This window comes from Vitis vinifera, chromosome 14 (genome assembly GCF_030704535.1).
Source record: "Vitis vinifera cultivar Pinot Noir 40024 chromosome 14, ASM3070453v1".
NCBI classification, from domain to species: Eukaryota; Viridiplantae; Streptophyta; class Magnoliopsida; order Vitales; family Vitaceae; genus Vitis; species Vitis vinifera.
The window spans coordinates 7,822,487-7,848,204 of record NC_081818.1 but is presented as its reverse complement, the minus strand read 5'-3'; the positions used below and the strand labels follow the sequence as shown (position 1 = coordinate 7,848,204).

The 25,718-nt window shown below is 36.9% G+C and overlaps 1 protein-coding gene across 3 annotated transcripts; it reads left to right on the top strand.

The window, feature by feature from the left end:
* The first annotated feature begins 2,778 nt into the window (after nucleotides 1-2,778).
* Nucleotides 2,779-25,618, top strand: LOC100253609 (GRF1-interacting factor 1). Of its 3 annotated transcripts, none has more exons than XM_010661834.3 (5): nucleotides 2,839-2,928; nucleotides 3,009-3,199; nucleotides 15,597-15,673; nucleotides 24,256-24,340; nucleotides 24,951-25,618. In XM_010661834.3, the coding sequence occupies exons 2-5, from the start codon at nucleotides 3,119-3,121 to the stop codon at nucleotides 25,377-25,379; spliced, it is 672 nt and encodes a 223-aa protein (XP_010660136.1). In that variant the 5' UTR covers nucleotides 2,839-2,928; nucleotides 3,009-3,118; the 3' UTR covers nucleotides 25,380-25,618. The 3 variants fall into 3 exon arrangements, with proteins under 3 accessions (XP_002263259.1, XP_010660136.1, XP_059598600.1); XM_059742617.1 differs by having other exon boundaries at nucleotides 2,894-2,932; XM_002263223.4 differs by having other exon boundaries at nucleotides 2,779-3,199.
* The last annotated feature ends 100 nt before the right edge of the window (nucleotides 25,619-25,718 follow it).

Here is a 25,718-nt window from a genome sequence, read left to right as displayed (position 1 = left end):
TCCAACTCATATTTTGAATTGTTTTCTCACTTGTCTTTTGACTTATCTTAAGAGGTTTAGAATTAGTCATATAATATTTGGATAGTTTTATAATTTCTTAGAAATATTATTTATTTAAAGAGATTTGAAAGACTATATTTGATAATTAATTTCTAAAAATATTATTCTTGAATTAAAAATAACATTTAAGAAATTTTGAAAGAGTAGATTAGGTAGTGTTTAATTTTTTTCTTAACAAGACTTGACAAAGAATCTTAGATGGAGAAGTGTGCTTAATATTTGGACATGGTTTAATGTAGCCTATCATAAAAGAAAAACTTTAAGACTAAATTAAGACAAGCATAAAATGAGAAAGATAATTTATATAATTTATTTTAAATATTTTTAAGAAATTGTGGTAGATACACATATACTTGTTATACTCTTTTACCATCCTTTTCTATCTCAACTTGCTCTAATATCTCTCCTTATAACTTTATAAATAGATGTTGAACATGAAATTCAACCCCATCAATCAAATATATGACCCAAAATTAATCATAAGGAGTAGTTCAATTTGTTCGGTCTTGGATTTGCTTCCCAATGGTCACCAGTTTTAATCCTCTCAGAACCACTAAATGATTTTCCAAATCATTAACTTCAGGCCCGGGTTATAAAAAAAAAATATATATATATGACCCAAAATTAGCCAACTTTGATAACGTTTTTCATATATACACATTTTTTCCTTTTCACATGGGAAGAAATTAATTAAATTCTCATAGGATATGACAAAAATATTGACCCATGCATGCCTTCACAAAGATATTTAGGATATAGTAAAAGAATTCAGGGATACATCACCCACTATATACAATACAATTATTTGGTTAGTGAAAAGGTCCAAAAAGGAGGGGCCCAAAGGATGAGAAATGAGTAGAGAAATCAAAGAGACACCCCAACCACCCATCATGTTATGGTAGCTGGGAGCATCACCTACCTTTCATGATTTCATTCCACTTTTGACCTTTTCTTTTTCTTTCCAAAGTCTTTTTGGGTGGGGGAATCCACTATAATTAGGGGACCCCCACCCCCCTCCCCTAAAAAGTAAGACACCCACCCCCAACCATGCCATGTTGTTCCATTCAATTTACATCAGACCTCCATAGGAGACAGGAGATAGCTAGGAGAAAGGACATAGCTCCTCCTCCCCCCAACCTTATTGGGTAACAGCTATGCCTATATTCAATGATATGTCTGTGTCATCACTTTGGCCTGATATATGAATCAAGCATGGGAACATGGATAGGTCACACCAAGTCTAGGGCACTATCATTAGCTCTTGGGACCAATGGGGTTTTCAAAACATAATATATATGTATATGAAGTTACACTAAATGAATCTGATTATATTTATTATTTTTAGTCAATGTTTTGTTGTAGTGGATTTTGAAAAGTTATTCTTCTTTCTTCTGTTTGAACAGAAGAAGTGGTCAGGTGCAGCAAGACAAGAGTAAAAAGCTCTTCTCACTTTATACCATTAATTAATGAATATTTTATTTTCTTTATTATTGATGTAAATGGTAGGAAATGATTTTTTTTGTATGAAGGATTGTTAAAGATAAAACAATTAATTAATATTGTTAATATTTTTTTATATTTTTTATTAAGAGTTTATGATTTATTAAAAAAAAATCATATTACTTTTTGTAAAATTTTATTTTGAGTAATATAGAAAATTTATACAACTTTTATATCATAAACATTTTAAAAAATGATGACTTAGAACTTGGTAATGATTTTTGAGAATAATTTTTCAGTTTTTAAAATAAAAAATTGGGAAAACAAGTTTGATAATAAAAAATTGTTTTTACTTTTCTATTCTTAAGAATATAAAATATAGTGTTTATAAATAACATTTTTAATTATTATTTTTAATTATTTTCACCTACTAGATATAAAAATTGTTTTAAAAAATAATTACATAAATATGTAGAATAATTAAAAATAAAATATTAGATATAGAAATTATTTTTAAAACATATTTCAAAATATTAAAAACAAATTAAGAACATTTTAAGTTTCTAAATAGATTTATATAACAAATTTTAAATATTTTTTTGAAAATCCGTTCTTTAATGATTTGTAAAGAAAAAGTCTGTTTTGAAATTTAAATATTTTTAACTTATTTTTAATATTTTTAAAAATAATTTTTATGTCTAGAACACTATTCTACAATTATTTGTAAAACAAAAGTTTGTTTTAAAATTTAAAATAGTTTTAATTTGTTTTTAATATTTTTAAAAATAATTTTTATGTTTAGTGTTTTATTCCTAATCATTCTATATATTTATATAATAGAAAACAATTAATAGATATGATTTAATTTTTTTTTTCTATTCTTAAGTATAAAAAAACAAAAAGCAGTATTTGATTATTACACGTGTTTTCTCAACTTCTTGTTCTAAAAAAACATAAAATTGTTTTAAAAAACAGCTCTCATGCTCTTTCATTTTAACTCTATTTTCTAATTTATTACTAAATTTATTACTTTATTTTTTATTATAGGAAATCTCTACTAACGCTTTTGCATTTTTTTTTTTTGAAAAAAACTAAAGCATTAAAAGGCAATATAGATATATAATATAATAATTAATATGTCCGAAACAAAATTGAAAAAAATAATTTCCAAAATTGATGATTTTCAATAGGAAAAAAACGAGGAGGGGGAAATAATAAAAGTGGAGGATTTTGTCCTTGGATGTATTGTTGTGCTGGGTATGACTCAGAGGTTGTGTCTCTATCATCAATCACGTGACCCACTGCATAGAGAGAGAAGAAAACCCCAAAAACCCACTGATCGGCTACAGAGTGTGTGGTATTTGGGAAGTGGGTGTGGTGGTGGAAGAGGAGGTGGTGGTGGAGGTGGTGGCAGTGTCATTTGTAAGTGTAAGTAAGTAGGGAAAAAGCGAAGGCATCTCTATCTCTCTTTAGTCTTTTAGTCCTTTTAGTCTTTGTTCACTTTGCAGTTTGCAGCTGTTGTTTCTCGGCACCTCTGTTCTCTGCTCAACACTTAAGTGTGTGTAGAGAAAGCTAGAGTGAGAAAGTGATACATATAGAGGGATATAGAGAGAGAGAAATGCAGCAGCACCTGATGCAGATGCAGCCCATGATGGCAGCCTATTACCCCAGCAACGTCACCACTGATCACATTCAGCAGGTTCCTCTTCTCTTCTCTCTCTTTCTTCTCCTTCTCTCTCTTTTTTTTTTGCCTTTTTTTTGGGGGAGGGTTCTTTGTTCCTGTTTTTCCCTTTCTTCCTGTTTGGTTGCTGAGAAAAAGGATATGGAGGAAAAGAGAAGAAAAATGAAAACCTGGGTTTTGTATTTCTAGTTTGTTTGTTACTTCTTTGTTTTTGTTTTGATTTTCCTGATGAGAAGCTAAACCCAACTGGGCTAAGTAGTCGTGTAGCTTCTGTTAGGGTCAGATGAGCGGGGGCAGTTATTTTCTTGGGTATATCCATCCTCAAATGTGAAAAACTTAGAACTTACCTAGTTCTGATTTCTTTTTGTTTCTTGCATTTTCTCAGCAACCAAACGTTGCCTTTGGCTTAACTTCTGGTTCGTTCTTGATTTTCTCTATTTTTCTGAGTTTTGCCAATTATTGTTTAATGGGTATTTATAGTTTTGGTTCTTCCTCATGGCCCTGGAATGCCCTTTTCCAATTTTTTTGAAGTTTTCATGAGTGCTAATAAATGGGTATTGATGGTTTTGATGTTTGCTCATCATCCTTAGTTGTGATGTTTCGTCACCATCACCAAATGGGTTTCTTTTTCCCTTTTTCCAATTGGTGTTTATTGTTGAAAATTTTTGTTATTTGGTTTAATTTGGTGCTTCTTTCAGATCCTTGTCTCTTTCTTAGATTTTGGTTTGAGGGAGAGATTAGTAGTTCCTTTGGATTTTGCTCATCTTTTGCCCACTGGTTACTGTATTTTGTTTTGGGTATGCACTCTTTGTTAATTATTTTTTATTGTTGGTGAATGTCATGAGCATTATCTCGATATTTTATGTCATCCCTCCTTTATCATTTGTAGCTTATTTTAATAGGATGTAATGTTATTGTCTCGACCAGCTTTTTTGCTTAGTGTCATTTTGATTCACTTCCTACTCTTGTTTTTTGTTTTTAAAATCTGAAAATAGTAGTAACTTTTATATAATATATACGAATTCTTAAAGGTTTATATTGAAAAAGTAATGGTTTTAAATGCTCTGTAAAAAAGTTGAGGTTACTACCTCAAATTTTAAATGTGTCAGGAAATGATTTTTAAGAACATAAGGTAAATCCATACTTTTTGTACAATAAGTTTTCCTTTCATATAGAATTTGTTAATACTTTTTCCTACTAACTGAGCTGGGAAGTGCTTAGTTTTAATAAGTTAATTTTTTTTAGGCTTTTATTTTTACAATTTTCATCACAAAGCATTTTCCTTCCATAAATGAAAAAGACAAAAAAAGTGGCCTTTCCATGGATATTGTTTCATTCATTGTGTCCTACGTAACATTTGAATCTACATGTTGGCACTTGGCAATACCTATCAAAAAAAAACATGTTGGCACTTAGCTATGTATTGGCAACTCATTCCAATTATTAGATGAGAATAGATGAAGTTCATTTGCTGATATCCTAAGAATGCTCTTAATTTAAGCAAGTGTCATGGAAGTGGATTCATCTAAATGCAATAAACTGAAATACACAATGAAGTTGATTCAGATCCTGTGCTACTCAATAGACACAATTTAAATTGTCATGGAATTTCCAGTCCCCATGAATGAATGCGTATACAATCAACCTCAAGCAGCACCTGCAGTTTCATGGCTTAAGCTTGGTAGTTTATATAAGATTGTCCCTAGACTCTGGCATGGCTGATGAGGCATGTGTATGATGAGCCAAATAGTTCTGAAAGTAAAAGTAGCCTGAGTTACAACTGTAAGCAAAGGTGTTTCTTGGTCTTGTCTGGTGAGATTCTGAGGCTTTTGGAGGGATCAAATATTGACCTTGTGAACTGATTTGGACCTTCCACTGGTTGAACACTATTGTCAATTTTTTAATTTTTTTTCTTCATTACCATATGAAAATTTAGTGAAAACATAACTTAAATCTTCATTGCCTTGTGAATTACCCTTTTAACAACCTAAACTTTTTTTTTACTTCCAGTGATGGATGAACATGTTTGCTAACGTGAAAATGGTCTTCTACCTCTTCATCTTTGTTCCTTTCCTAGGCTGGGACAACAATGGAGGTTATTCCTCAGTTCCATGAGTTTGAATTGTGTATGACGAATAGAATAAGTACTCTTACCTGTCAACTGGTCTTCTCAAGACTCATGGTAGCCTTCTCTCCTGCTACCAGTTGGCCTACCAGGAATGTTGGATCATTTCTCAGGTGACAATTTAAGTAAAATAGTTTCATACTTTTTAATTCATAAAGTTAATGCCAGACAGTCAGGACAAATTTGGTAGTTCTGGTTCTAGTCAAGGATTTAAACGGGAGATTTTGGATTGTCAAATGTATATTAGATGTTGCAAAATCTATGAATAGAAGATTAGGTCATGCAATTACCCTTCCCATCTAAGATATACCAATCAGGATGATTTCATAATTTTAGACCATTTGATTCTGTAAAAAAGCTCATCTGCTTTCAACCCTACACCATGCTGTGGGCTACATGCATGGTTAAGAGTGCTTAGGACTTATGTTTTAGGTCTAATCTTAGATATGATATACTTTCTAAAAGATAAAACTAGAATTATAATTAATTTGATAAACATCTATAATCATTAACATTTCTAAAAAGGTTTCATTTGGTATGCTTGTCCATAGTTTTCTGTATGTGACATTTATATCTTCCTCAAAGTTAAGTGAAGCTTGATGGAATTTTTTTATGTTTTGTTATATCTGCAGTGGAAGCCTCACTTATACCCTCGTGTGAACCTAGCAATAGTAATCCACAGTTAGGCGGTTGTAAAATTGTCTTTTCTACTTTCCCTCAAATCACTTCCCTGTGTGTAAGCTCCCAAATCTCATCCAGATCCAAAATATTGTGTCTCAAGGAAAAATTGTCAATTTTAAGGCTGCAGTTTATCAAACAGAATCTCAAGATACCAAGGAGATATCATATATGTCTATGTTCTCCTCTATTTCTCTCCTAGACAGCAATAATTGAAAATTTTGTCAATATATGGATGTGAAGGGCATGTTTTTTGTCTTTATTCAGCTGCTTTCCAACCCTTTTTCAGCGCTCTTTGGTAGCTCTTTCCTCTTGTTGTTTCCTCTATTTGAGGAAATGAATATTATGTAATATTTTAGTGCTAATTCATATGTTACTTTTTATTGATTGATTTCTATATATGCTTGTTGGCATGAATTTTGACTGTTTCCATTTTTTTTTTCATAGGCAGCATCAATTTTTGACTCTAAATAATGCACTGTTGTCTCTATTGACACTTCCTGAAATTTTATTAGATATTGTGATACTAATTTTTGTCAACTTTTTCCAATTCAATCACTATCAAGAAATTGTCATTCCTCTCGTGCTATCTCCATGTTGAGATCCTGATACCTCTTTAAATATGAGATTTAAGTCTTTTCCTCGGTCCTAATTAATAAGCAGGCTATAGTAATTGATTGGGTCTTGTAAAATAAGTTAATGTAAAAGTGCATATCTTAAACTAACAACTACCTTTTTGTGAAGCTTCAATCATCGCTATGCATTATTCAATTCACCCTTTGATTCCTTGTACATGCTGAGAATAACTGTAAATGCTACTACAGTTTAGGTGTGATGAATGACCTAGCATTGAAATAGGCATTTCTCTACTGTTACCTCATGTTTCCTGGAGGCTATCTTTTAGAGAAGTTTGAGCCATGGTAGGTGTTTCCTTTAAAAGACTAATTGTGGCTTATGCTCTGATGCTCACCTCTAGATGAGACACTATTAATTACCCAGAGGCTGTAGCCTCACTACAGGGTAATTGAGGCTTAAGCTTTAACACCCTGTTGAGGCTTAGGCATCAACACCCTGTTGCGACTTACAGCATTGAGGCTATAGCCTTGAGGCTGTTAAGACTTAAGCCTCAAATATTCAATGAATTTTAACAGGTGTTGAGCTTTTGTGGGCCTTTGGTATATCTTTTATAAAAGACTTAATGTCTTAACCTTCTATTTTTAACTGATTTTAAGCTTTTATTCTATAGCTCTTGGGTCTTGGTTCTAGGATTTGTTGGGTAAACTTTTTATGAAATAAGGGCTTAGTTAGCCCACCTTTGAAAAAAAAAAAGGAAAAGTTCAGAATAAGAAATAGAGGAGTTAGCTGTTGTAGTGGATCGATTAATATGTAATCTTTGTCTTACTATTGATATAAAACAATAGCAGAAATGAAATTAAAAACTATTGAAAATGATAAAAAAATTAATTTTCTTACTATGAATTTTATGGTTTTCTTATTATTCTATTTTATGTGGTTTTATAAGTATTTTTCTGATTTTTTGAGGGTTTTTTTTTTTTTTTTTTTTTTTTGTGGGTTTTGTTTGTTTGTTTAAGTTGAGGCTTATGCCTTGTTTTGTCTCAAGACTTATGCTTTACCTCATTTGGGCAAAATGTGTGGAAGTTGTCTTTTGCCTTTTAAAACATTGCTTGGAAGGGGGAGGACTGAAATCTCTGACCTCTCTCTCAGCTGAGGGGAGTATTCAACCACGGATGGGTGGAACGCGGGGAGAAGATGGAGCTGTCAGGGGTGGAAGAAGTTGGTTTGTGGTGGAGTCCAAATCCTTTGAGATTTTGGTTGAGGATTTGGGAGGGAAGCTGAAAGGCTGCATTTGGGAGAGAAGCAGAGGTGTTTCTTCATGGATTAGATTCGGGGAGGTTAGTTTACGATGCTTACTGGAAGGAGTAGAAGCTTGTTGTAGAGAGGTTGATAACCGAAGTTGGGTTATTGGCTGGGAGGAGGGGAGTAGGAAGTATAGGTTGGAACGTCGTTTAAATGAGGCAGGAAGGTTCATTCTCTGCTCTATCCGTGATCTTGAATAAAAAAAATACAGCATTATCTTTCCAGAAGGGAAGGGACAGTCTATTGGGTGGAATTCTCTGGCCGAGAGGTTGAGAAGCCTTGGAGTGGTCCCGGTAGGAGGCTTAAAGGAAATCAGAGTTCCAGAGGTTCTGTTGAGGGTGAAGGGGGGCCCGAAGGTTCTGTGGAGGGAGAAGGGGGTGGAGATGAAGTCATATGCAGGTGCTGTTAAGTTGAGCCCGGGAAGAGTAGGCGAGTCAGTTTGCTTAGAGGTGGGGGAAAGAGAAGTGCGAGGAAGATTAGAACAGATGAGACAATGTCTGGTGGGTTGGTGGGGTATTAATTCAACTCCTTTACCTGAGTTGGAATATGTAAGGAGTTGGACGTATCAATATTGGGCTTTAAAGGGGAACTTAGGGGTTGTTGTGTTAGGCAGAGGACACTTGCTGTTTGATTTTGAGTCGCCAAGTGAGGCTGAGCGTGTTCTAGCAAGAGGCAAAAGAACTATTAAGGAGAATTTTATTATTTTGGATAGATGGAACCCAGAGGTGGGGTGCCTTTGCAAGGACTCCATTGTTGATGAGGCTTGGGTAAGGGTGGTCAGGCTCTTGCTTCATTTGTGGAGTCATGAGGTGTTTAAAAGAATCGGCGATGGGTGTGGAGGCTTTGTTGCAGTGGATGAAGATACTATTTCTTTGTCTGAGCTGCAGTGGGCTTGGATCATGAAGCGCGCGGAAAGGGATTTACCTAACTTTGCTCATGTTGTTATGGGGTCGGGGTGCTATTCTCTTCATCTGTGGTGGGAGTCTCCACCTTGGTTCAAGCAAGTGGTGCTGGCGGGAAGAATCTGCGGGGAGGACAGTCCAAGGGTAGGAGAAGAAGATGGTGGAACTTCACGCGCTGTTTGTTGTGGGAGTCAAAGAGAGAAGGTGGAGCAGTTAAGTTTGCAGCTGGGGGTACAAGACGTGTCGTTTGTTGAAGGTAACCCGCCTACCCTTCCTGTTGAGGTCTCTGGTAAGGGACTGATGTGAGGGGTAGGGTAGGTATTTCTGTTGGACTTGGGAGAGGGGGTAGGGAGTCTTCATTAAACAGTTCAGGTAGTTTTGATTTAGGGTCGAATGGCTTTTGTTGTGGGTCTAATGGATTGGGACTTGGGGAGGCCCAGGGACTATTAAAGGAGCTGCAAGTGGGCTTGGGTCGAGTCTTAAGGCCCATCAACCTAAATGGTTTGAAAGGCTGCAACGAGGGGGTGACGGGTGTGGGCTTTGGGCCCGAAGGGGATGAGTCAAAGGGAGGAGGGGTTTTATTTAGGGAAGAGCCTCCAATTCCTCTCTCTGGAGCACAAAGTGAGATTTTGATTAGCAAGGTGAGAGGCGTAAGCAGAGACGACGACCCTCTTGTTGTGATAACGAGGGTTGCGATGCCATTGGAGGCCCTTGAGGTGGTGGAAAGGGCGTCGATGACTGACGAAGCATTGTGTGAAGAAGCTTCTAGGTACGTCAAAACTCTTTCGTTCTCTGTGGGGGGTTGGGAGCTCTCTTCTTCTACTCTTTCTTCTGGGTTCGATTGGGTGGTGTTGAAGGGGGGCTTTCGATGGATTGGCCTCCGTGAATGATGGAGAGGAGCAGATTCCTTTGAGTATTATTCTGGCTGATGGCAGCACTAGGGAGATGGCCTCTGAGGGGGATAAGACTATGGCTGGAGAAGGAGTGGGGGGTGAGTTTGAGGAGTTGTTGCAGGATCTGGAGGGGAAAGGCTGTCGATGGGACGATAGCTATCTGGCGAGGTTCAACAAGTTTCTGGGTTTTTCTACGGAAGGATTTGAAGGTGAAATTTTGAATTTGCTTCTAAGGACCAAGAAAAGAAGAGAGCAAAATAATAAGGGAACCACAATGTCTACTAAGTTTGATCGTGAAATGAAAAAATTAGAGTAGTCCATTAATTATAATGGTGCGAGAAATGAGAACTCTTTGGTTAGAGAAGGTGGGGCTAGACTCTCGACCATTAGATGAAGTTACAAAATTTTATCTTGGAATGTTAGAGGGGCCAATGACAAAAATAAAAGGAAGATAATCAAGGCCTTGATCAGGTCGCAAAGAGTGGATTTGGTGTGTTTGCAGGAGACTAAAATTCAAGACATGACCCAGGGGATAATACACGGTCTTGGAGTGGGAAGATTTTTAGGTTGGGGTGCAGTGTGTGCAAGGGGGGCAGCTGGTGGGGTGGTAGTTATTTGGGATAATAGAGTTTTGGAGTTAGTAGGTATGGAAGTGGGCCTCTTCTCAATCTCGTGTCGTTTTAAAAATTGCGAGGATGGCTTCTTGTGGATCTTTACGGGGGTTTACGGACCTACATTGAAAAGATACAGAGAACTGTTTTGGGAAGAGTTAGGTGCCATTTGAGGGTTGTGGATTGATCCTTGGTGTATTGGAGGGGACTTTAATGTGATCGGATTTCCCAGTGAGCGTAGTAGAGAAGGAAGAATAACTGGGTCCATGAGAAGGTTTTCAGAGGTGATTGATGAGTTGGTTTTAAGAGATTTGCCTCTTTAGGGGGGGCCCTTTACGTGGAGTGGAGGGCTGAATGGTCAATCCAGGTCAAGACTGGATCGCTTTCGGATATCAAAGGATTGGGAGAATCATTTTAGCGGGGTGACTCAGTGTACTCTCCCAAGGCCGGTATCTGATCATTTCCCAATTCTGTTAGATGGGGGTGGTGTGAGGAGAGGTCCAATTTTCGTTTCGTTATGAGAATGTGGTTAAAGGAGGAGGTTTTTAAGGAGCTGCTAAAGGGCTGGTGGCAAGGTTTCAACTTTAGTGGGTCTATAGCTTTATCCTGACAAAAAAATTAAAGGCTTTAAAAAACAATTTGAAGATTTGGAATAAGGAAGTGTTTGGTAAAGTGGAGGTGAACAAAAGGCTGGCTCTGGACATAGTATCTTTTTGGGATGATCAGGAGCGGCTAAGAGCTTTAAACGAGTAGGAGTTAGAGGCTTGAAAGGATTTCAAGAAGTGGGCGCTTATGGAGGAAATTTCGTAGAGACAAAAATCAAGAGAAACGTGGTTGAAGGAAGACGATAAGAACACAAGATTCTTTCATAGGATGACAAATTCTAACAGAAGGAGGAATTGTTTGAAAAAGATTAAAGTTAATGGTATCTGGCTGTCAGAAGATCAAGAAATTCAGAGGGGTGTGGTTAGGGCCTATCAGAATTTGTTATCGGATCCTGGTGGCTGACACCCTAGTATGAATAGTTTAGAGTTTAATGGAATTGGGGTTGAGAAGGCAGCCAGGTTGGAGGAGATGTTCTCTATGGAAGAGGTGTATTTAGCCATTTCAGAGCTGAATGGGGACAAGGCGCCTGGTCCTAACGGGTTTCCCCTTGCTTTCTAGCAGTTCTGCTAGGATTTTGTTAAAGATGAGTTAATGGGTTTTTTCAAAGATTTTTTTGAGAGGGAAAAATTTGTCAAAAGCCTGAACACCACGTTTCTGGTTTTAGTCCCAAAAAAAGGTGGGGTTGATGATTTGAGTGATTTTAGACTCATCAGTTTGGTGGGAGGTCTGTACAAGCTGCTTGCAAAGGTCCTAGCTAATAGGCTAAAGAAGGTAGTGGGAAAGGTGGTGTCATCTACCCAAAATGCATTTGTTGAAGGAAGACAAATCCTCAATGCTGCGTTAATTGCTAATGAGGCCATAAACTCTTTGTTGAAAAGGAATGAAAGTGGTGTGTTGTGTAAATTAGACTTAGAGAAGGCTTACGATCATATTAATTGGGATTTTCTATTGATAGTGATGCAAAAAATGGGTTTTGGGGAAAAATGGGCTGGTTGGATTAGTTGGTGTATATCCACTGCTTTGTTTTTAGTTTTGATTAATGGCTCGCCAACGTATTTTTTTCAAAGCACTAGGGGGTTAAGTCAAGGGGACTCCCTTTCCCCTTACTTATTTGTGATAGGGATGGAGGCCTTAAGTTGTCTCATTAACAGAGCAATCAGGGGGGGTTTCCTAACAGGCTGCAGGATAAGGGGAAGGGGTGCCAATGGGATCCAAGTTTCCCACTTGCTGTTTGCTGACGATACGCTGGTTTTTTGTGAGGCTTCCCAACAAAAAATGACTTTTTTAAGTTGGTTGTTAATGTGGTTTGAAGCCATTTCAGGGTTGAGTTTCAATTTGAATAAGAGTGAAATTTTGCCAGTGGGAAGAGTAGAGAATGTAGAGTTATTGGCTTTTGAGCTTGATTGCAAAGTGGGAGCTCTTCCTTCCACTTATTTGGGGCTCCCATTGGTTGCTCCGCACAAGTCAGTGGTGGTTTGGGATGGTGTGGAAGAGAGGATGCGGAAGAGACTAGCCTTGTGGAAGAGGCAGTTCATTTCTAAGGGAGGGATAACTACTCTCATTCGGAACACTCTGGTTAGCATGCCAATCTATCTCATGTCCTTGATGCGAATGCCAAGAGTTGTTAAATTGAGACTAGAGAAAATCCAAAGGGACTTTCTTTGGGGCGGGGGAGGGTTGGAGAAGAGGCCCCATCTTGTAAAGTGGGCTGTTGTTTGTTCAGATAAAAAGAATGGTGGATTGGGGATTAGAAATCTTTCTATCCTCAATAGGGCCCTTTTGTGCAAAGAGAGTTGGCGCTATGCGGTTGAAAGGGAGTCCTTATGGAAGCTTGTAATTAGTAGGAAGTTTGGGGAAGAAGGTGGAGGGTGGAGTTCCCATGAAGTTAGGGAGGGCTATGGGGTGGGGTTTTGGAAGGAAATTAGAAAGGAAGGTTCCTTGTTGCTTAAAAAATATTACTTTCTCTGTGGGGGATGGTAGAAGGGTGAGATTTTGGAAGGACATTTGGTGCGGGAATAATTCCCTTCGTGAGGCTTTTCCCTCTTTGTTTGCCTTAGTGGATTCTAAAGATGCGTGGGTAGCGGATTGTTGGGATTCTTTGGGGCAAGAGGGGGGAGTGGAATCCCCATTTCTCTATATCTTTCAATGATTGGGAGGTGGAGGCGGTGGAGAGGCTCCTTTCGACCCTTCAAGGAAAGAGTCTAGCTGTTGGTTTGGAGGACAGGGTGGTGTGGAAAGAGACGAAGAATGAGTTTTTTTGTTAAATCCCTTTATAATACTCTTGATACTAGCTGTGCAGTCCCGTTTCCGTGGAGCATCATTTGGAGCCCTTGTGTTCCTACAAAGGTGGGTTTTTTTGCTTGGGAAGCTTCATAGGGGAAGGTCCTAACCCAAGATCAACTCAAGAGGAGGGGCTGGAACTTAGCTAACAGATGCTTCCTGTGTTGTGCTGAAGAGGAGACGATAAATCACATCCTTGTTCATTGCTCCAAGGCGAGGGTTTTGTGGGATCTCGTGTTTACTTTGTTTGGTGTTAATTAGGTCCTTCCGCTTACGGTTAGAGACACTCTTTTAGGTTGGTTTGCTTCCTTTTTGGACAAGAAGGGTAGAAAGGCTTGGCTGACAGCTCCTCTCTATTTATTTTGGATGATTTGGAAGGAAAGAAACATGATAGTTTTTGATAATGAGGATTTGGTGATTCAAAGAATGAAAAATTCGTTTGTTTGTAATCTTTGGTCTTGGGCTGAGTCTTGTTTAGATGTAGGACCCGTTTCTTTAATTAACTTTGTTGATTGGTTGGGTTCTTGTTGAGGGCCGGTGAGTGTTTGCCTTTTTTGTTTTTGCCTTTTGGTGACTCATGTATACTCCTTGTATGCTTCAGGTTGCCTTTTAAGCACCCTTTATCTAATATATTTTCTGTAGGTTTATCTATCAAAAAAAAAAAACATTGCTTGGAAGTGGAAGTTGATAAAGGTATCATTCACTAATTGATTATAGCATGTTATGAAAATCAGGATACTTTTTTTTTTTTTTGATAAGTAAAAGAGATAAAATTGTATTGAAAAGAGCCGCCAAAACAGCAACTCAAAATGAGGATACTAATATGCAAAACAATTTAACTTCACCGGTTTGTTTGATGAAACATCCAACTTCTTGGGGGATTAGTATTCCTTTTCTCTTTAAATACATTTAAAAATATTGTCGTGTCAAAATGCAAGGTTAAATGCATTATTGTAAAATCCATCAATGTTGTGGTTAAATGCATTTTTGTGAAATTCATAACTATTCAGATAAACATGAGAAAATTGACATGAACGATTTCATTTTTCTTCACTTAGCAAAGTGAGCTATGTAGGTCAACAATTTCTGGTGGTTTTATTCGGAAAAGAACCAATATTTCTGTTCCAAAGGGATAGACTACTCTGGTACATGTCTTTCTGAATGAAGTTCTGTTGAAAACTCATCTTATGAGAGTGATAAGTTGTAACACAATCCAGCCACTTGCATGTGTTGCTGTAGTTTGTGAGGAATTATTGAGTTCATCCAGTTATGAAATCAATTCTGATGCTTTGATCCTTTACTGCTTGTTTGATATTGTTGGTGGAGTTCCATCAAGGGTTTTCTTAGGGTCCTTTTGAAGTGCCTTGGCCTGGGCTTTGTCATAAGTAAATTGTTTCATTGTGGTTTACCACTTCATATCTTTGTAACTTGGTTGCATAATTGAAGTTAATAACTAGAATCTATCCCTCTATCCATATTCTGCAAAATTAAAATAATTAGCTGCATAACAAAATAAGGAACTTCATTTTTTAACTGTTCTGGGATTAAAATTAACTAACTAGGGACATCTATTCAATGAATGATTCTGGCTAATATGTTAGAAATGCTGCTGTGTGGTTTGGGCAGTCCCTTGCTTCAAGATCTTAAGGTGGCTGATAAGGCTGCTACCTCACTAATGCTTTTCCTAATCCACCATTTTATCTATTGAAAGATATGATAGAGATAATATTCTTTTACAGGTATGGCAGGACAATAGCAATTAGATTACTTACAAAATGGAATAGCTAGTGGCTGATGTGCTTCTTCTCTTTGTTGAAAAACAATTGTTGGAAACACCTTGTGTCCCCTTTCTTAGGAAAAAGTTCCTCCAAGTTGATGGACAATTGGCCTTCTTTTGTAAATTTTATGTTATTTTTCGGCAAAACCCTCTGAAAATTTCCCATCAAATTTTCCATAGCAGCTGAGCATAAGCAATAAAACATGTTATAGAATTTACATTTTTTGTAATTTCATATACCTGCTGTTATATTGAGTTGAACGGTATGATTTGCCTGAGTAGAATAATGACCTGAGTGTTTAAACTATTGAAGTTAAGGCATGGACTAAGGTAAATCATTCAATTTTACTAAGGGATTTGTGACTTTTCATGTTTTGCACTATTAATTTAAGATTTTCAATTTGAATATTTTGTTAACATGGGGAAGAAAAAAAAAAAGCTCTATTGCTGCATTAGTATGATTGATGTTTTGGGGGATTTTTCAGTTAGTTCTAATATAGTCACATCTTTCCTCCAAAGATAAATATCTGTCTAAATCTTTTCTGCCACATAACACCCATTTAATCCATTATTAACTCTACCATTGTATATGTCTTCTAGCCTCATTTTAATTTAATTTTTTTAATATTGGCTTGCAATTTATTTATTTATTTTTTTTTGTGTAGTATCTTGATGAAAACAAGTCATTGATTCTGAAGATTGTTGAGAGCCAGAATTCAGGAAAATTGACTGAATGTGCAGAGTAAGTATGCCTTCTTGGTTTTCATTTCCTTGTATGTTATAGTTTACTTACCTCAAAAAAGATTGTAGCTTTGCATAAATAATCAATCTTTTTCTCTTTGCTTGCAATTTTTCGGTGGCACAATGTCAAGTAGGCTCCAATGTTGTATTACCCTGTCTTTTGATTTGAATCTTCCTTGCGAATTCTCTGGTCAAAGGCATGACTATTGGTGAAGTAGCAGACTTGACATAGCCAGAAAAAATAACAAAGAAACAAACTTGTAACCACATTATTTAGGCTTTCAAAGAGAGGGAAGTTGTCCTCTTAATCTTTCTAGTTTCTCCTAAGATATAAAGTATGACCCTCTACCTACTCTACTCTCCTTGTTGATTTAAGATTTGGATCCCTATGGCTCCCATTGATCCAGGATTTCCATATTCTCCTAAAAAAATCCCTCCCACTCACCATGTTTATAAAAAAAATATATATATAATTAAAAAATAAAGGACCAATAACACAAATGTCACTAGCATTGAAACCTGCTATGAGATAGCTGTCCAGCAGCAGGCACAAAGCATTTTGACATGATAACATCCACAAGTAATTATAAAGTCTCCAACAACTCAAGTCCCCATTGTAATCAAGAAGAAAATATCCCAAATACAACTACTTTAAACCAGAATCCAGGTACAAGAACACAGTTAAATATCCTGAGATTCTATTCCATCAGTCCTTGCTTGAGCTATCTATGCTTGAAAGGTGTTCAACAAAGGATTAAACTGGAAAGGCTCATAAGAAAGTAGTAATGTAGTGCATAAATAAATAGAGTCGAGTGTTTAAATTAAATTTTGAATGTCAGGAAATATCCTTCTTGAGATCATAACATATCAAAATGTTCAAAACATGTAATGTATTTCATGTAAGAAATTCTTGATTTTAGAAAAATGAGAATCATATACATATTAAATTTGAAAATATGCAAATTATTGCTCTGATTTATGATCATGCCAAAGTTAAGGTGGAAGCTTAGTTTTATCATAGTGCAGCTGGAACCAACAATACTAGTACTGGTAGCCTTCATCTTAACTTCTTTGAGGCTGGGATCTAATTCATTGTATCTCCCATTAAAGGGACATGGAGGTCAACATTTTAACTCTTGTCAACCAAGGCCTTAACTAACTGGAGTTGAGAAAGCAGTTTTTAGATAGAACATGCTTGGTTTTAAACATTTAATTTGATAATTTCATTTATTTTCAAAGTGTCTACTACAAAAATATTACGAATCATGTAACTCACTTGATCCAAGTAAAATGAACGAGGATTCATATCAAATTACTTTGGTTTCTATGGCCTTTTGACAATTTTGTGGCCTATAGGGGGTAGGGAGGATGCTGTTTTTCGAGGATTTTCATTCAAAGGAGGTTTTTAGGCGCAGCTTCAATGCCGCTTTCCTGGCTCTCATTCCTAAGAAGGGAGGGGTGGATGACATTAAGGATTTTAAGTCAATCAATCTGGTGGGTATATCTGTAAGCTTGTTACTAAGGTGCTGGAAAATAGGATGAAGAGGATGCTTGGGAAGGTGGTGTCAATTTTTGAAAATGTCTTTGTGGGAGGTAGGCAGATCCTTAATGCAGTGTGATGGTTGATTCAAGGAAGAGAAGCTCTAGGGTTGGGTTAGTTTGCAAATTGGATATAGAAGAGGCTTACAACCATGTGGATTGGAGTTTTCTCCTTTTGTTGATGGAAAAAATGGGTTTTGGTGTTAAATGGAGAAATTGGAGTCAGTTTTGTGTCTCTTTTGTACGGATGGCTGTTTTAGTTAATGGTTCCCTTAGAGTTCTTCCTGTAAGAGGCTTGCGCCAGGGTGATCCTCTCTCATCTTATCTTTTTGTGTTAGTTATGGAAGCTTTGAGTGGTCTAATCTCGAGGATTGAGTAGTGAGGGTTTATACATGGCTTCAAGGCTGGGGATAGTTGGGAAGAAGGTTTCCAACTCTCCTACCTCCTGTTTGGGGATGATATTCTTCTTTTTGTGAGCCCAGTTTGAATCAACTAAGATAATGAAGGTGGATTATTATTGGCTTTGAGGTCATGTCAAGTTTGAAAAGTAACCTTCAAAAGAATGTGCTCATTCTGTGGGGGATATGGAGGAAGTGGATAGTTTGGCTTCTTTGCTTAGGTGCAAGGTTCGGCGGTTTCTCACTTCTTATCTCCGTTTGCCCTTGGGAGTGCCTCACAAGTTATGGGATGTTGTTGAGGAAAGATTTAGTAGAAGATTGGCCTCTTGGAAGAAACAGTATTTGTCTAAGGGTGATAGTTCAACACTAATTAAGAGTACCCTCTTGAGCCAACCAATCTACTTTATGTCATTTGCTATTTCTAAGAGGGAGAAACATATTAGGAAAGATTCAAAGAGATTTTTTATGTGGAAATCCTTGGAAAGGCAACAAGATGCACTTAGTGAGTTGGCCTAAAGTTTGCAAGGAGAAAAAGTTTGGAGGTCCGGGTATTAGAAGATTGGAGATTCTCAATCGGGTCTTAGAAAATGGTTACGGTGGTTTGCTCAAACTGGTTATGGAGGTTTTTTCTTAAGCAGGGGAGCTTATGGATGAAGATCATTAAAGGGAAATTTAGGGAAATGGAAGGTGAGTGGATCTCTTGTGAGGTGAGGGAGTATTTTGTTATGAGTCTATTGAAAGATATTAAAAAAGGTTGGAAGGATTTTAGCCACATAATAGTCATTTAGGTTAAAAATGGTGGAAGAACAAAATTTTAGAGGGACAACTGGGTGGTGGAGATCAGTCTGAAAGAAGCTTTTCCTCTACTGTTTAGCTTAGCTTGTCATAAGAATGCCACAATTGCAAACCTATGGGAAGGAGGCAAAGGTTAATGGTTGTTTCCGTTTAGAAGATCTTTCCATGATTAGGAAATGGAGGGGGTCTCCCAATTTATGAAGCTTATTTATATAACAAAAGTCCAAGATGTAGGAGAAGATATCTTGATTGGGAAAGAGGTTAGGAAGGGCTTTTTTAGTGTAAAGTGGTACTACAATTCTTTGTGTGTTGAATCTAGAGTGGAGTTCCTTGTTAAGGAAATATGGGGTTCTCATGCTCCTTGGAGATCTTGTTTTTGCACTTGGGAAGCAGTTTGGGGAAAGATTTAAGCTATTGACATGTTAATGAAGATGGGGGATCGATGGCTGAAAGATGTGATCTTTGCAAAGAGAGAGCAGAGTCTGTTAATCATCATATCTTGATTCATTGTGAGAGGACAAAGAGGTTATGGATGTTATATATATATATATATATATGTATATGTATGTATGTATAATGGCAATTTTGGTTTGAAATGGGTATTTCTAGTGCTTTTGAGGAATTTGCTTCTTGAGTAGAAATTTATGGGATTGGATAAGAAGAGATGCCACGTTTGATAGATGGCTACCCTATATTTATTTTATTACATTTGGAGAGAGCATAATTGAGGAATCTTTAATGGTGGAGCTCTTAGATTACAGGTTGAAGGAGAACCTCATTAGAGCTTGAGGTGGTCATAATGAAATATTCCCCATTTTGGTACCATGATCATCATTATCAAATACTGACATGAGCCACTCGTCTATAAAGATACCCTTGATAGCCACTCGTCTGGAAGTTTTGTCAATGCTTGGCTCTTAGATAGTCTTGGCTTTGGGTAGCTGTGATTTTTTTTTTTTGTGTGGCTATTTTGGGTTGTTACCTGTTGGTTCTTTGTTTGATTTTTTATGTATACTTTCTATATACATGGGGTATGCCTTCTTTTTTTTTGGCGCTCTTTTAATAGATTTGCTTTGTTTGCTTATAAAAAACAAAATATCAAATTGCTTTCAAAATTAGAGGAAAAAGATGATGCATTATTCTCCAGTTACTTGAATATGAACAAATAAAGGCTAAAAAATAAGGAAAATTAAAAAAGGATTCAAATCCACCTATGGAAAGATCAAACAAATCAGTTAGACTTTAATTGTCCTTGGATTAATTTAAATTTTATTTCTTGTCACTTAATAAGTTCATCTAAGGTCTAAAGTCTTTAGTAGTGGTCATTGATATCTAAATCCAATGTTTTGGAGTTAAGAGAACAAAGCGGAACAAAAAAATTCTCTTTCTGATCGATCGAGTGGGACGATCAAGCTTCTTGTTGGCAAATGGATCCACATGTAGGCTCAGGGATCAAGTTAGGCCTTTTCAACCTAATTGATCCATTCAAACTCTTTCCCATCTTTGTTTTCCATTGCTGCCTCTTAAGATGCTTGGGTTTGGGATGTATGGGAGAACTCAAATGGGGTAGGGCCTTGAGACCCTTGCTTCCTAAGGCAATTTCATGATTGGGAGTTGAAAAGGTCAAGACTCTCCTCAAAAGGCTTCAAGAGGGATCAATTATGAGAATTGGTGGGGATATGTTGGTTTGGAAGGATTCCAAAAATGGGAAGTTTTCTTCTTTTGCTTATTTTGGTGTATTTAGGGAGAGTGCAACCAAAGGATCTTCAAAGATGAAGGATTGTCGGACCAAAGGCTGAGGGTTCTCTTTTTCAAATCCCTTGTGGAGTGGTCCAAACAATTGTTGGATTTGGAGATCCCCTTTCATCTGATTTTTCTGTTGTCTCTTTATTGTGACTAGTTTTACTTTTTTCTAGGTTCCTTCTTTCTTTTTTGGTGCTTGGGTTGTTTTTTTTTTTTTTTGTGTATACTACCTATCTACATTGGGTGCACCCCCTTTTTTTTGGCACTTCTTAATACAAGCTTTTGTCTATAAAAAAAAAAGGGAAGTTTTTAGTCAAAGCTTTCCAAAATTGGAAGACATGTTTGGCAATTGCTCTTCGTGTGTTCTCAAATTGGTGTTTTTAGAGAACAACTTGAAGTTGTTTTCCCAAGTTTTCTACACTATTTACAAAGAAAAAAACATGGAGAACATCCAAAAAAAAAAATGGAGAACAATGAAGCCATTAGTGTGATGTGAAGATTTGAAAATTGAAAAGATGAGACTTGTTTCTAAAAAAATAGGGAGAAAGGGGAGGATTTTTGGCTGTGTTTCTATGAGTGAGATGAAGAAGGGGTTATGGTCTTTGATGGCTTTGATACTTTTTCAACGGGGTTAAGAGCTATAGGTGGTGGTAGATCTAAGGAGCAGGATGATGGATGTGGGAGGACTCCTAGGTTTTCTCGCTCGGATAGGTCTCTTTTATGGTTTATCAAATGAAAGGAGAACTTGTGCGAAGTGAATGAGCCACATGGACAATAGGATTGGGTGCCTAACGGTGTAAATTTTGAGATGAACAAAAATATGAATTGAAGATAAAGGTAGAAATGACATAAGATAAAAATAAAATTTATTTTCATTTTGCAAAGCAGTGTCAGTGGGTTTCCATATTAAAAAGAAAAAAAGAAAAAAAGTCTTCACTTTCTCATTTGGCTCATTCTCTAGAGAAATTAAGGGTTTGTTTGGTAACTATTTTCAAAAACCGTTTTTTGTTATGAAAAAATAGGAAAACTCGTTTGACAATAAGAAAACAGAAAACAGTTTTTTGTTATTAAAAACAAAAAATAGAGTGTTTTTAGATGATATATTTTAGTTGTTTTCACTTGTTTTGTGAGGGCCGTTTTAAAAAATTAATTATACAAATATGGAGAATGATTAAAAATTAAGTACAATGTTTAAAAGTTATTATTAAAACATATTTAAAAACATAGAAAACAAGTTTAAAATATTTCAGGTTCCCAAACAAACATTTGTTCTCCAAAAAATCATAATTGTTTTTGAAAACAATCATCAAAGAGGGCCGAAACCTGTTTCCTCAAGTGATCTGCCTTGTGCATTTCACATGTCCTTGCCTGTAAAGCTTCTTGCCTGTGCAAAAGAAGGAAATAAACTTTCTTATGTTATAATCACAGCTGTTAACTTATCTTAATTATAACCGGAAATTCCTCTCTTGTGTGATATTTTGTGGATTAGATCTGCCTACTCTTTGGGTCATTTTGTCTCACACAAGTAGTAATTGAGAGCAACTGTGCCTTTTCAGTCCTCATGTCCAATTTTATATTTCACATAATTTGTAAGATTTTTGTTACTTGAGTTCTCTTAGTAAAGCTTCTCATTCTCTCAGGTCCCATGAATGATCTATACTCTATGGATGATGATGCTTGTGTGCATTGTGGGTTCGTGATGTTATCTAAAGAGTTTCGTTGTAAATTTTGTTGTTCTTTATAGGCTGTGAAGAAAACATGACAAAGAAAGAAGCTTTGGAGTTTTTTATATTGTGCTCTTAGCTTTCCAAACAGGGAATTCATGAACTTTCTTTAATAAAAACTCACTTCTAATTTAAGGGGAGAAAAATACACAGAATGATACTTGCAAGCATCAGCTCAATGTTGTTTGTCATCATTGAACAATCTAGACGCAAAAGAGGAAATTCAGTTCTTAAAAAAAATTTCATTATTGAAGACAGATTAAATAATAATCTTCACCTATATTTTTTTTTAATTTTTTATTTTTGATCATAAACGAAGAAGATTATATTAATAAAAGAACAAATACAGGAGAGAAAAAAGAGACAATAGAAAGAGAAAAAAACGAAGGGAAGGATGAGAGGTCCTTCCTACACAAATACCAAGGAAAAACACCCAACAATAGAACTCTAAAAACCAAGAGAAACCCCATCAATCTTCAAACTCTTGAAACACAAACCCCAATCCAATTGAGTTGTAGAATGCTTAGAGGGACTCCTCTAAAAGCTTCAGTACAAGAAGCCCATAGAGAAGAATAAAACCGGATCAAATCCCAAACCATCTCTTCCGTTCTCCCTTTATCCTCAAAGATCCTATTTTTTCTTTCTTACCACACCATCCAAATCAAAGTAAGGCAAGCAATTTGCCAAAGTGTCTTGTCTCTTAATGAGTTCCCCAAGCCTTTAAAAGAAATAACCAACATGTCCTCAAGGCTCCTTAGAGGGACCCAAATCAAACCTACTAGATTGAACAACCTGTGCCAAAGTCCAATGGTAACGGGACAATGAAGAAAAAGGTGGTCAATCGACTCTTCATTTCCTTTGCAAAGAATGCACCATTGAGGACAGAGGGCTTTGTAGGGTCTTCTCAATTGCAACTTGTCATTAGTGTTTACCTTCCCATGTGCTACTAACCAAGCGAGGGCCTTAACCTTTGAAGGGACTTTTGAGCTCCATAAAAATTTGGCCGGAAGGAACATTAAAGGATTTGAAACTTTTGACAAGGCACAGAAAAAAAATTTCACTGAAAACGAGCCTGACAAGGACAAAGACCACACTCTTGAGTTTGATGAAGAAAGGGAAAAAAGCACAGAATTAAGGGAGGACATTAATCTCTGAAGGAGATCAATTTCTGAATCCGTTAGATTGCGGCGAAAGTTAAAATTCCAAGACAGTGGTAAGGAATTGCCAAGGACATTTGAGACAGAGAGGTTTTTCACAGAAATAACTTTGTAAAGATCAGCAAATTGAGAGCACAAAGTTTGGTTTCCCCACCAAAGATCTTCCCAAAACCGAATTCTCTCCCCATTGCCCACCACTAAGCGGACAAAAGAGGAGAACTCCTGGAAAACTTGAGCAATAGCCTTCCAATGACATCTGTGAGACCATCTAACCACCGTGTTGGCGTCCCATCCATTAGGATGTGTCCCATATATACTCGCAATAACCTTATGCCAAAGACCGCTCCTTCCTCTAGGGAACCTCCAGAGCCATTTCCCTAAGAGGGCAATATTTCTCATAGAAGTCTTCCCAAAGCCCAGACCTCCCATCTCCTTTGGTCTACTAACATAGAGCAATCTTCACCTATATTAGGCTCCTTATCTCCTTAATAAACTAGGATGTAATATAGAGCAATCTTCAAATACTGAGATCTATTCAACTTTCCCCTTTTCCTTACCAAATAGTTAAGCACTCAAATTAATTACCCGAAGAAAGTCTGAAATTGAAATTAAAAAAAAAAAAAACACTGAAAACAAATCAAATTAATAAGTGAAAAAAAAAAAAGTTTCAGGGTTGGTGATATATAAATATATCGTGTCGCTAATTGTTTCATCATTTGGATCATAGGACCTAATAATTTTGATCAAATGACACTCATAATACTCTTTTGAGAGATTGTTTTTTATCTGTTGATGCCTGCTTCCTCAAACATGGTTCTAATTGGTGTTGTACAGGTGCATCTAAGACTAGTTCCCAATCTGTCCGCATTTTGGATTAATTCATGTGTGGTGCAAATTTTCTCATGCCTTACTGCATTTGTGTTTCCTTTAAATCTGATGGTGGTCTTATTTTTAACTTCTAGGCAACACACCATGTATGATCTATCAATTTGCACATTGGCTAAAGAATGAAACAAAATAGTAGCTTTATGAATATAATTGAAATAGTGGAAATTCTATATGTAAAACTTTCGAGATTTATGATTTCCAGAACTGCATTAAAAATAGACTGCTTGTACCGTTGCTTAGAGGCCCACCTGCCTAACTTTCCTGCAGATTGGGACAGAATTTAAAATGCATAGGTTGAACCTATTAGAAGAGTTGCTGAACCTTCTTACCTTTTTTCAGGAACCAGGCAAGACTACAGAGAAACCTCATGTACCTGGCTGCAATCGCTGATTCTCAACCCCAACCACCCACCATGCATGCTCAGGTACGTATTTCATTTCCGGAATGTAAACTTGTATATTTAATGAAGGCTGTTTGCCGCATGGTTAGTGAAAGGATGCTCAACCATATCAACTCAAATTTTATTTACAATTTTTTCATGTTCAAAACTGCCCTGGATGGATTTTCTAGTTTCCTCTGCACTTATGAACTGGATCATGGAGATTACACTGCTGGAAATTGTTTTTCAAACCATTTTGATAAACTTTTGTTCTCCTATTTGCTAACATGTGAATCTGTTTCAGTGCAATTTTGAGTGAACATTGGTAATCAAATTTTATTTCTTTTTATAATTTAATCATTTAAAAGCTTTTCATGATGATTCGCATGGATTTTATCTTTACTCCCAAATTGCTCATAATTCCATATTGTTCTGAGTAGTTCTGAAGAACAACTCATGCTTCCTTTTAATATCAACTGCTTGTCCACTGTCGTACATTTCACTCTTCCAAAGTTATTCCTGAAATATGTGGTGGGTTTGTTCTGTCTTATTAACGACTCGGTTCTTATTTTGTCACCTGACTGGTCCCTAAATCATTGATGCTACTGTGCTCAAAACTATGAAATCCCTAAAACAATCCATTACTACCCTGCAGTTCCCTCCTAGTGGCATTGTTCAGCCAGGAGCTCACTACATGCAGCACCAACAAGCTCAACAAATGACACCACAGTCGCTCCTGGCTGCACGCTCCTCCATGCTGTACTCCCAACAACCATTTTCGGCCCTGCAACAACAACAAGCCATCCATAGCCAGCTTGGCATGGGCTCTGGTGGAAGTGCAGGACTTCACATGCTGCAAAGCGAGGGGAGTAATCCAGGAGGCAATGGAACACTGGGGACTGGTGGGTTTCCTGATTTCAGCCGTGGAACTTCTGGAGAAGGCCTGCAGGCTGCAGGCAGGGGAATGGCTGGTGGGAGCAAGCAAGATATGGGAAATGCAGAAGGGCGAGGAGGGAACTCAGGAGGTCAGGGTGGGGATGGAGGTGAGACTCTTTACTTGAAAGCTGCTGAAGATGGGAATTGAGAGATAAGAAATGAAGCTAGTTGTCTGTTAACATCTGAACCTAGAAGAGTTTAGTATGAAAAGACCAACTGATAAAAATGATGCTTGAACAACTTATGTGATGCAAAACAAGGTGGACACTTACCCTTTAGACCTTGGGTTTGATGTTTTTTTAAGTCGTGAGACAAATGCATCTTGTGGTAGTGCATCATGTAAATTGTAGGTTATATCCTTATGTGCCTTGATTTTTGTTCAGCTGATTCCTGAGGTGCCAAAGTTATCAAAAAGTGCCAAGGAAAGGCGATCAATCGACCGATTGGCCGGTCGCCTAGTCGACTGGTCTAGGTATATATATAGAAA